This window comes from Centrocercus urophasianus, unplaced genomic scaffold (assembly GCF_019232065.1).
Source record: "Centrocercus urophasianus isolate 14NV4802_14NV808 unplaced genomic scaffold, USGS_Curo_1.0 seq_14, whole genome shotgun sequence".
Taxonomy (NCBI): domain Eukaryota; kingdom Metazoa; phylum Chordata; class Aves; order Galliformes; family Phasianidae; genus Centrocercus; species Centrocercus urophasianus.
This window is the reverse complement of record NW_024884586.1, coordinates 11,109,944-11,122,570: the sequence shown is the minus strand read 5'-3', so window position 1 is coordinate 11,122,570 and position 12,627 is coordinate 11,109,944. Positions and strand designations below refer to the sequence as shown.

At 37.0% G+C, this 12,627-nt stretch overlaps 1 protein-coding gene across 3 annotated transcripts in view; it reads right to left on the bottom strand.

Annotated features, from left to right (window-relative positions):
• The window catches only part of PPFIA1 (PTPRF interacting protein alpha 1), a 57,364-nt gene that overhangs the window by 11,702 nt on the left and 33,035 nt on the right, over positions 1–12,627 (bottom strand). For all 3 annotated transcript variants that reach the window (XM_042813330.1, XM_042813331.1, XM_042813332.1), the window contains exons 17-21: positions 7,943–8,094; positions 7,038–7,210; positions 5,258–5,351; positions 529–610; positions 211–411 (exon numbers count right to left, since the gene is read on the bottom strand). In XM_042813330.1, the coding sequence (XP_042669264.1) occupies positions 211–411; positions 529–610; positions 5,258–5,351; positions 7,038–7,210; positions 7,943–8,094 (702 nt within the window). The remainder of the gene's footprint in view (positions 1–210; positions 412–528; positions 611–5,257; positions 5,352–7,037; positions 7,211–7,942; positions 8,095–12,627) is intronic.

The following is a 12,627-nucleotide window of genomic DNA, read 5'->3' as shown; positions in this document are numbered from 1 at the left end:
ATTGTATAATTACACTAATAGAAACTAGACTTATGGAAAGCACCACATTCTTAATTTCCAGAAAAGGAGGCAAAGTTGTTCTCCCTGTGATTTGATGTTCCTAGAAATTCTTACTTGAAGCTCAAATCCTTTCAGTTACATAATCATGAAAGAAGATTTAGAAATTCTAATGGTTCTGAAAGACATCTAGTGTTGGATCACTTTCCTTACCGTCCTTGAGGTGGGAGGGGCAGACGGACTTGTTAGTGACATGATCTCCTGAATGGCCAGTCTCAGCTTCAGTCTGTGCAGGGGATTACTAATTCCAATTTCACGCTGTATTTCCGTATCAGACAAAGCTGACATAATAGCACCACTTTTCACATTTGCTCGGCACGCAGCCACATACCAGGCTGGCATCCCTACCCACAGCTGAAACAAAAAAAAACCAGTAGTAACCAAATCTGGAAAGCACTCCTGGCCCCAAAATCTTAAGTTCCTTAAAAATAAGCATGTTCATTATTAACCTATTTTGGAGGGACTGCTTACCTCCAACCATACAACTACTGTAGGTCCATCCCATTGTGCAAAAGGTAAACCTTGTCTTCTGGCTTCCTCAAGCAACTCATGCCTATGATAATAAAAACAGTTCTTAATAAGAAGAACTAGTGTAAACAGTAACTTTAACACTGCAATCAAATTACTATCTTCTTGCAAACAGCCATTTTTCTTCACTTCCCAGCCTAAGAGGCACAACGATATAACCAGTAAGGCAGTCACGAGAAATAGACAAGGACTACATAGAGAAATAAGCTGAGCTGGATGGGGAATCTCTGTGTGGCAGAGATGCCGGGTTTTGCCTTTAAGAAAACTACAGAAAAACCTGTCTCAAACCACTACTGACACTCAGGCCAAAGCTGCCACCACAAGGTGGAGATGTCTGACTTATCTCTGACAGTTAGATTCTGGATTGCTGCAGTTTTCTAGAACCTCCCAGTAATTCATCCCAGCTAAACACACTACTAAGGAATGAAATAAACCAGAGGAGGAACCATCATGTAGCTGGTTACAAGCAGCCATTCTAGTATACCTATTTTAAAATCCAATAGTGCTGAAACAGCATTCAACAATTAGCAGCTCAATAATTAGATTACACTTACAAAAAAGAGAAGACTTTAAAAGCTAATACTGATTTGTACACTTCCGAAATATTCATATCTCAAAAGTAAAAACAGATCATGGTTTCCTCCTAGCACAGAACATACACTACATTGATCTCACAAATCATCAGCCCTAAATACATTGCATTGCTTTGCCTTACTCAGTATTTTTCTGCTTTTAATTTTTAAATAAAGATTCTATAAAACATTGCTTGGTAAGAAGATATTAAAATGCTTAATGCTGTATTTGCCAGAAAGGAATACAATGTTTTTCCGAAGCAGTTAAATTTTGAAACTGGTGGTTCTGTTGTCCTTTTGGTTAAGTACAGTAACTCGCTCATGCGGTGAGGGAGGTGCACTGGTGACAAAGGAGCACAGATATGCTCAGAGAATCCCAAAGATGACCTCAGGCAGGCATGTGAGCACTGCCTCCCCTCCTCCTACTGGCTCACAAAGCTTTCTGGGGCATGCAGTTCAGAGAATTGCTGCAGTAATTTCTTGTCATTTCAATAGCCTCCCTGCATGCTTTAGGTTAACTATGAAAGAGTAATTGATTTAGAGGTGAGCAGTACAGGGAAAGCACTGAAAGAGTAAGGTGAAGTTATGATGCAGTCATATTACTGCATGCAGAAAATAGTTGTGTTGATGGAAGGAAATGTGATGGAAGTAAATGTGGAAAAATAAGCAAAACAATGTTTATTGGAAGTTTACTCGAATTATTTAATGGATCCAAAAAGTAATGCTTCCATGAAGCAGAATGTTATATGCAGAGTTTGTTCATATACAGTAAGAGATACAAACTCACTTAGATGGGAAATTATTAAACCGAAATTTCAAGACATCTCTTGGGAAGAATTAAGAAGTAGCTGCTGTTGGCATTTGTAAGAGATGCATCAACATTTTGCCTACAGCAGGGAATGTCACTTTTCCAAAAATTATCTTCCAGCTTCACCAGAAAATCACTGTGCTCCAGCAGTGAATGATCAAGCTACATAAATAGCACAACTGACATATCAATTTAGTGGCACATCATCCAATTAGACTTTTTTTTTTTTTAAATGGGTGCAAAATCCATCCTCATATTATCTTTGTCTACTGCAATGACATTTTCAGTATTAACAGATGGCAGATACATAGTTACTACTTTGTAACTTGAAACACCAGATCTCAAAGGGGCAGCTTACTACTGGAATTTAAGTAACAAAACCAAGGGATGGGCATCTAAAATTGGTTGAGTGTTACTTAGAATGGGAGACAAATTGAGGAAAGCTAGTTGTTACATATATTCAAAAGGAGTCTAATGTCAGCCATAGAGAAATTGTGGTCATATAGGAAGAAAGCCAATATAAAAAATGCAGGTGCTAGGTGCAGTAGTGAACAAAGTGGCCCTTCGAAAACCATCTGAAGTAACTGTATTTACAATGGCTCCCAGCAGGCAAGCATGCTCTGACCCACAAGGAAATAAAGCAGCATGCAAATTCCATGCAACAGCACTGTCACTAGATGGGAACATAAATCTAGAACTCATAGCCAAATGGCATTGCTGTAATCCAAGTTTCTTGGTCCGAATCAGAGGTAACAGATTTGGAAGAAGCTAAGAAAACACTAAGGAAAATACTAAGGAAAAAAAGTAAAGGCGATGAAGAGAGCAATAATGGTAGAAATGACAAAGAGTTCTATGGTGTAAAAACTGAAAGGCAACAGTAGAAAAATGAAATGAAAATACACTAACTTCAGGCAGACCAATAGTGTAATTTTCTTATGTAGCATTAATAGGTATGTAAACTTCGTGCATGACTTTTTTTTTTTTAAAGTAAAGATACCTTAAACTGAAAGTAGCCTTCCTTCTTAGTTAATACAGTATTAAGCTTGTAATGATGAACAGGAAGCACTAAGACAGTGGTGGCAAACAGCTTCAGCAGTACAGCTCACAAAGATGAACAGCACGAACATCATATTAAAAGCAACTCACATTTAGTAAGCAAAGAGCATACTTTAAATAAATATATCTACCCTCAAATTGAATCACCATGACTATCAACTACTCCCCAAGCAACTTTCAAAACCCAAATTACAAACTTTCAAAGACTTAATATTTCCATTGTAAACGAAAAAACCACACCATGCAAATTAAGGCAAAACACACAGCTAGCATTAAGACAACACGGGATACATTTCAGCAACACACTTCCACGACAATTTCTTCTGAATCTAATCTCTCTCCTCAGAATTAGACTTCTTTCAAAAAAAGTTAGCACTTTTCAGACTAAAAAATCCAAGCAAGATTCATCATAATTTCACAATAATCCTAGTAAATCAAACTTACCCTGATTTTGCACTACCACAAATGGTAAACAAAAAGAAAACGAAACAAAGAAAAATATAAAACCAAGATTAAACTGAAAACAAAGGTATACAAAAATAGACAAAGAATGCATACAATTTAATTCTGTCACTATGTTTTGTTAGAAAAGACACTGAATACTGCTCTCACCCCTTTTGTGTACATGCTACTCTCAGCACTATGTACCATTTGTCACAAGATTCTTCATCAACACAAATGAAGGTACTACACTGTGAATATATATGTTTCTATGTATAGCTAGCAAGTTAATTTCCAACTCTCACATACAGAAGCTTTCACATCAAGCAACCAACAACACGGCATCCACTAGGTATATTTATATATTGGTTATTAACATATTCTGCCCTTCAAAAATTTACTAAGAAACTTTATGATCTACCTGCAACTGTACTTATTGTAATATTAAGACAGCATAGACTGCTCTACTCTAGAATTCAATTTGTCACTACTGTTGATAAAAATCTATACTGTTCCAAGAATAGGCCTACCACTATTTGTACGTGGCCAGATTAAAACAATTTAGGCAAGCAAGATGTGGTACAACTTTAAAGCTCTGCAGAAAAAGCAAAATATCACCCTACAGTAAAGTGCAATTGCCTTCACTGTAGAAGTTTGAAGAAAAACAGCTGAGCCTACTGTTATGCAAACAAAACCACATTCCATTCTGACTTTTCAAACCAGCATGCTGCTGGTTTTCATTAGTAAAGTGACCAGGCATTATTTTTATTTGCTAATAGAACTTAAGTACTGCAAGAAATCTCTCTTGTAAAGAGAAATTTATCACGTTGCCATTCTAACATACATTACTTAATCTTCAGAAGGCAAGTCAAAAAGTCAAAACATTTCTGATCTCAGACAGCTTTTTTAGCTGAGAATAATGGCAGCTGACACAATAAAAGCACCAGAACTATGAAGTACAAACTAAGCTTTGGGGGAAAAAAAATGTAAAGAATGCCTGATCCTACTGATACAATTCAGGTGTTTCCTGTATTACCATATAAACATCAAATCAAAATTCCTAACAGTATCTGCTCTCACCTACACCTTGCTGTATCTTTTCTAAGTCAAGGAATAACAGAACATGCAGTAGGTAGTCAGTGGTGAATTTCAAAGGTTTGCTTGGACACTTTGGAAAAAATTCTCATCAGTAGGAAAAAATAACCACATATCATAGGTGCCTGAAAGGAAGTAGAGTCAGAGTTCATTAAATAGAGGAAATAAGGAGTATAAGGTGAAAACAGATTTGAATTGCTGTAATATGAAGTGAAAAATATCAAGATAATGTGAGGGGAAAAAAAACAACCAACACAATTAGCAACTACAACACAAAAGGAAACTGGTTCTGAGCCACTTGTTACAAAAGACAAGCCAATACATACAAGAATGCCCTGTAGTGAACTTTTCATGCTTTCATACTGCACTCCAACAACAAGCAATTGTCAAAGCACTTTAGAAAGTCTTCCCAATGAACTGAATTCAAAGCAGGAATTAAATAAAATACTGTAGGACAGTTTGATAAGAGTCTGCTTTTAAGCAACAAGTGTTCACCAACTAATCCTTTCCAAACTTACCAAGACTACACTATCACTAATGATCTGGAAAAACAAGGAAAAAAGAAATTAACAGAGGCTTAAGAGTCACAGCACCATACTGGGGAAAAATACCCGAAAACACAAAACTGAAAACAAAGCATTTTTGAACAAGGCAGTACCTTGTAGAATTAATAGAGAATTAAAAATATTTGATAACTTACTTTTTCTGCATTTTTCTGTTTTTTTCTGCCTGACCTCCAAGTTTGCTAAGGCCTAATGCATCCTGAGAGGAACTATCTGCCTCTGCCATGCCAACTGCAAAGAAAGAAAAGAAAAACAAAACAAAACAAAAAAAACACAGTCTTGTTATTTTCTCAGTTTTGGTCACATGGTTATAGATAAAAATCACTATTGTTTCCTCATGCAAAAATATTTAATTCTTTGTAATGTTACTGACACTGTTTTTAACCAGGAAATTTCTTTCCGCTTAAATGGCAGATAAAAAGTTTTTCCCCTGTCAAGCCCATAAAAGACAAACCAGATAAAATCTTTTGTACGATTATCTTACAGATGTGCTTGAGCTTAGAGTTTCTTTAAGTATTTATCATAATCATACTTTATAGCCTTATACCACCTTCAGTTATCAACAATCCTTTGGTGACACAGCATATTCAGATCTACAACAAACCCCAAAAATGTATAAAGGAATACTGCAACTAGAAGAGCAGTACAGAAATAGCAGCGACTGTGGTGAACAGTGGAGTGAGGACAGCAAGAAGAAAACTGTGCAAATGCTCTTCTAAATATTTTTTCTGTGTTTAAGTCTTAATGGCAAAACATTTACAGAGAAGAGCTTTACTGGTCATAGGACATCTCACCCATAGATGACATCTAAGCATTTGAACCAGGAAGTGATATGGATGCTTTGTTGGAAATTCCAAGAAGTGACTGTACAAAACCAACTGGAATATTTGTGAAGTAAATCATGACATGTTTACCAGCCCTGTTAAGTATTTCACATTGATTAAAAAGACTCAGTTGACCTTTAGCAGTCAATACAGCTGGTTATTTGGATAATGGAGCTAACTATCAATTTTAGCTGCACAGCTTCATTTAACTTCATTTGGTTTTACTATATTGCTGGTTGAACACCTATAGAAAGTTAGGAAATGTAAAGGAAGGGTCAACTCTTAAGGGTACAGAATAGCGTATTTCAAAGCATCTCCTTCATTGGAGAATTATGTCAAGACCGACATGGGAAATATAAAAGATCTGTAATCCCCTTCTGAGGGTGGCTACAGCCACTGCATCTTTGCTCTGGTTTTCACTGCTCTCCCTGCAGATTGTCTGTCCCAGCTTCATCAACAGCTACTTTCTGCTGACTGGATGGCACTGCTGAAGCCTGCAATCAACTTTTCATCACACGTGCCTACAGCTGTAGCTTTATACACACCATCACCCCAACAGATTATTCTTGTCATGTCCTCTTCGGTGAAACCACATCAAATAATTGTAATAAACCATGTCAAAACAGTCCCTTTTACAAAAAAGAGCTTTTATGAAACAAATACAAAAGAGATGACTTGCCATATTTTGTCCTGGTGGATCACTTATGTATGCAAATGGCCAGAATCTTTACCATGTTAAACAAAAACTTTTTTGGATTTCATATACTCCACAATATTAGTTGTGTTGCTAGCATTGTATATAGCTTTCATAATAACGTAAAGGTCAATCACACTCAAATGTGTAGAGAGCAATGCATTTTATGCAGGAATCACAGGAATAAATATGCTTTCCTAGAAGAAAAAGGCATGCTAAAAGATAGCAATACCTGACTCACTGAGCTTGGACATAAAAAGACCTGCCAAAAGACTCAGTGTCTAATTTGATAACACATGTACACAAACAACTACATACTCTGTCAAATATACATATACTGACGTGCATCCTAAAATTCAGCCTTTCGCTGAAGAAAAAAAATAAAGAAGGCAAACCAACCTTGTCCTAATGCTTCCTTGCTTGTTTGTCCGGGTCGTCCCTTTTCTTTCTTGCCAAACAAGCGGCCAATAGAGGATTTAATCCCCTTCTTTTTGGGGGCTTTGTGAAGGGAATCTTGGCTACTATTGCTGCTACTAGGATTACTTGCTTGACCATCCTGTGAGCCGGTTGAACTTTCACAAAAACAAAACAAAGGAAAAAAGGAGTCAAACAAACTGGTTTACCTACACGCTCACTGTCACTACATAGTGAAAGACAACTTCTGATTTCCATGAAAGTTCACAAAAGATCAGTGGCTTACTAGTAACATGTAATTTCAGATTTGATGAATATCACAAGAAGAAACTGATATGCCAAAATAAACAGAGAAAAACATTAAACATTAACCATGAAACAGAGAAAAACAAGGGAAAGAATAGAAGGGGTAGGATATTTAGATATTATATAAAAGAACTTATTTATTGAAGAATTAAAGTGTTTAAAGTGCAATTCAGGAAAGCCAAAGCTGACAATGCATTTCCTTTCAAATGAAGCTGACAATGGAAGTTTGAAATGCTTGAAAATACTTGAGATGCTTGAAAAACCGCACACCAACTGAAATTATTTTTTCAACTTTCTTATTTATAGATAAACTGCAATCTGTGAAAGAGGATGTGAAGCACACACCTAATGCAGACTTGATGCCAAAAGGATCATTCACAAAAAACATTTCCAATCATTAAAATCTGTACTGTTTATTCAACACTCACTCATTTATGTGGTCTTATTCTTTTATTTCTTGAGACACTGATAACTAGATTAAAATCTAAAATTGCAAAGCTGCTCAGCCTATAAGAATTTTACTCTGATGATGTGAAATAGCAACTAACATTACTAGTAGGACTGATTTATTTATAGCTACTTACTTTCTTATGTCCCTGATATCTTCGTGGCTCACCGTATGCAAAGCTCCTTTTTGGACTCTGTCCAAACGCAAAGATCGAGGTGAAGAAGGTGGGGATGTCTCACATTTTATTGTCGCTTTATCATCACGTACCTCTTCTCTAGAAGCTGGAGACTAATGGAGAACAAATGAAATTTGAGGGTTTTGTTGGATTACACTAAAATATGAAAGCAATATTAACAACACAAAATACATTAGAAGGAAATTCAATAATTTCCAAGTTAAAGAGTTACTCTTGCCCTTACTATTCCACAATTGCCTGGTTCTCATTTGAACTTCTGAATTATTTTCTTTTTTAACCTTGACTGACAAACCACTATATTTCAGACTTAGCTAGTGAAATGAGCAAGCAGCCATCTTTTGTTCATTCACAGATCTAACAACTAAAGTAATGTCATCAGCTCCACGAAACCAACATAGCTGGCTTCGGTTTACGCAGACTGCAAATGCTAATAAAAGTTTCTGGGAAAAGAAGTTCTTGCTGTCATGTTTAGATAAGCATCAGCAAAACTACCAATTCTATAAAGTCAGTTTCTATGTACCTGTAGCCTTGGCTAATCTTCTGTTTGAAGAACAGAAACTACAATTTGTGTATGCATTAATAGATCCCTGAAATTAAATATTCTTTCATTAAGATTGCAAAACAGCAACTACAAACAACACAGTTGTACCACGTAGCAGCAAAAGAAAACAAAACCCTCAAAAACAAATGACCAAACCAACACTTTCTGCTAAAAGCCATTTTACATTTAATGTCAAAAAAACTTATAATCTTTATCATACAGTTAACCAGCAAATTCTCTCATATGCTTCTGGTATCCATTAACAAGTCGAGAGAAGAGTAAGCAAATGAAGGGGCACAGCAGTAAATAAACTAAAGATTTTACCTTTCTACGGTGTTTCCTTAAATCACTAGGCTGAAAGAGGCGTGCAAAAAAAAATTTGGAAAAGCCATATTTATTGTAAACTGTAGCATAAACTGAAATGACTTCCACAGACAAAATACAGCAGGGAGAATTTAAAACAACTACAGCAACAGCACAGAGAAACATAAGAGAATGAAGCATTCTTCAATCACAGCAGTATTTAAAAATGTATGCCTGAAGACAGAAAAGGAAGGAAAATAATCAAGATTTATACTTGATTGCCTACAGAAGTACTCTAGATATTTCAATACAGTGGTACTGTACGCGAAACTAGCACACAAGATGTGCACTTTCTCTTTAGCAAGAGAAACAGTGGAGCATTTTGGGGCATGAGTTGTTTCCTTTAAAACAGGATATCCAGTTTTATGTCAAGGGCTCTTTTCCCTTTGAAGAACATGACCTACACGTAGCAACAGCAGGCACAGAGCTTAACAACTCGCCAGTATTTCATTCCCAACACCTTAGCAGTTGCGCTAAATAGCATAAAAAGCAGTTGAACTTTAATAACTGTGGAAGAGCACCCATAGCTCATTTCGACACAATAACAACGCTCTTTTCACAAAGTTTAATGTGATGATAAGCTTGTGTCATGGTTCTATGTTTTTTGTTTGTTTGTATTTTTGCGTTTCAGTATTCCACATCAAAACATCATGTAGTGTACGGGGTATTAAAGTGTTAATGCCCAATCCCAAGTACCTATCCCTGTACATGACAGAAGTCACAGGATCTGGCCCTTCTGGGTGGGGGGGGGCGCTCTCTTGCTGCCTTGCAGTGGGTGCTGGAGGGTGCTTTCCTAGCCGTTCCAAGCTTTTCAGGTTTGACTTGGTCCCGGGAACTCTCTCTCTCATCTTGTCTGATTTATTAATCTCAATTTCTATTAAATTGTATTATATTTTGTTATCCTGTATTCCGATATTATAGTAAAATAAGTTTTCCTCCATAGATTGTTGCCACTGTTCTTTTCCTCCCTTCCTTCCTTCCCATTTTTTGTGGGACTGGGGTGGGGGGGGAGGGCAGAGGCCTGTCGCCCGTCACACACATAGATTGATCTGATCAACTCTGTGACAGCTTGATTCAGATTCTACTGTCAGTTTCACCTAATCATCCACCCGCTCCAGAACCCACTGTATTTCACTTCTTAGGTACTTCTCAATTCCGCTACCACTCAGATCAAAATAGCAACCTTGAGTTGTGTGAACAACTTAACAGGTTATTCAGGTTAATATTGACAAATACTAAACTTAGATTATTTGTCACCATTGTATTTGGCAATTCATTATTTCAGAAGACTGTAAACCAAAAATAAAGTCATAAAAATAGCCAGCAGCCTTCAGACATTTTTTGCTGTTTTGTTGTCGGTGGTGTTTTTAAAATCAATACCAACTTCTAAATATCTTCTTATTAGAATGGACTACACAAACTACACAAAATTAAGAAGTTTTGTTGTTGTACTATGACTGTACAGTTGAGTATAAAACAACTTCTGAGAGAAATAACATCAGATTCATATCCAATTTTCCGGCTTTTTCCTCTATTAAATTTGATACAACAAAAATCTGAAAATGTCTGCAATATGGAATGAAAAATATTCATGCAAATTGTTGAAGAGAGATACATAAGCTTCAGAATTGATTAAGTTGATACCTTTTAAACTAGATGAGGAGTTTTCAGCTGAATGTACTGCCCAACACTACTTTAGTTATCTAATTAAGCTAATGCTTCCATCATACTCAAACTACTGCAGCTGTCAAAAATTATAAGAACTCATTCTGTCTCATAATTCCCAGTAGGTTTTCTAAAAGTTTCTAGAAACGTTTTGTTCAATAATTCTAGAAGCACAGCTTATTATTGTGAGAGTAAGGATATAAAGCAATCCACCTCTTGAAATATGTTAATTTATGCAAAATAAAGATGTGCTTGACACTGGATATATGATCTGAGCCATTATAATTTGTTTTTTTGTTTGTTTGGTTTTTTTGTTTTTTTTTGAATACAAAAATGGCAAACAATTCTTTTTTATGGAAAAAACCTTGCATTACATACAAAATTATTACACGTTCATTACAAAAAGCTGGAAAAATAGGTGGCAGAAATGCTTGTTTTTAAACTCCTATCAGAGAGCTAGATTAGATACGACAATCTGTTGCAGCCTGCCTGCTGTTGCAGTGTTGGATAGCATTCCTTGTCCACTGAATCTTACAGTCATGATACATGTGCAATAATCCAAGACAAAGTGTAGTAACCATGACGTTGCACATACAACTATTAAGCAAAGGTTCCAAATCTGGAGACAAAGCAATGTATATAGACAGAAATATTTGTTTAATTCTGACATATTTCTCAGTGAAACACGTTCCATCTGTTAAGGAGATAGATTTGTCTAAAATTTATATAAACAAGAAGACGGAAAACCGGTCTTCCTTTTACAGGTAGACTTACTGCGTGAAACACCTCCTAGAAGGATTAATTTTCCTAAGCAGTTGTAGAAAGGTCAAAAGAACGGATCCATCCTTCCCTACTCACTGCAAAGACCAAGCTGCTACTACACCAGCTACTAAGTCTAACATATTTACCTACATGTTTAATAGGCTAAGAAAAGACACTAGCACTCAATATTACCACAGTGACATCTTACAAACTTCAAGATTAATATAAGACATGCAAATTATGCTTTAGTTGAATATTTAGCTAAAAAAAAAAAAAAAGACATTAAAACTAAAGCTTAAAACAGACAGTAACTTGTTGCTGGAGTGAGGGTTAAAAAGAAAACATTTATTTCTTCCAGAGAGAGTAATGAAGAAAAATCACAGCAAAAGGAATACTTCAGTATGAAATGCTGACCAGTACAATGAATTCTGAACATTCTGCTGGTTTGTTTGTTTTCTTTACAAGGAGAGTGGTTAGGCCCTGGAATGGGCTGCCCAGGGAGGTTGTGGATGCCCCGTCCCTGGACGTGTTCAAGGCTACGTTGGACGGGGTCCTGGGCAACCTGATCTGAATGTGTATGTTTGGTGGCCCTGCTAGGCAGGGGGGTTGAAACTACATGATCCTTGAGGTCCCTTCCAACCTGGATGATTCTGTGAGAGTTGGGCCATGCACGACAGTGGCACTTACACAAACGGGACATCATTACCCCTTGCTGTGGCTGTAGGGGAAGAGGACACTGCAAGGCTTCCACTGCGCAGAGAACACAGAGCTGTCAGCTGTGGTTCAGGGGATGTTTCCTTCACAGGTTACAGAAGCCCACTTTAGCCAAGGAGAAGTAATAATTATTCTCAGAGAGGTGAGATCGCTTCTCTTTGAAAGGGTAGATAACAGCAGGGCAAAGGGAAATGGTTTTAAGTTGAAGGAGGGAAGATTTAGGCTGGATGTCAGGGGGAAATTCTTTACAGAGAGAGTGGTGAGGTGCTGGAACAGCTGCCCAGAGAGGCTGTGGATGCTCCATCCCTGGAGGTGTTCAAGGCCAGGTTGGATGGGGCACTGGGCAGCCTGGTCTGGTATTAAATGGGGAGGTTGGTGGCCCTGCATGTGGCAGGGGGTTGGAGCTTCATGACCCTTGAGGTCCCTTCCAACCCTGGCCATGCTGTGATTCTGTTTGGTAATCATTATGATTTTACCTCACTCTTTTTACAGAAGTTGAAAGGAAGCAGTAGAAAAAAATAGAGAAAGGACAAACAGAGGTAAGCAAGAAGCAGAGGAAGGGGAGAATCAAATGTATTTC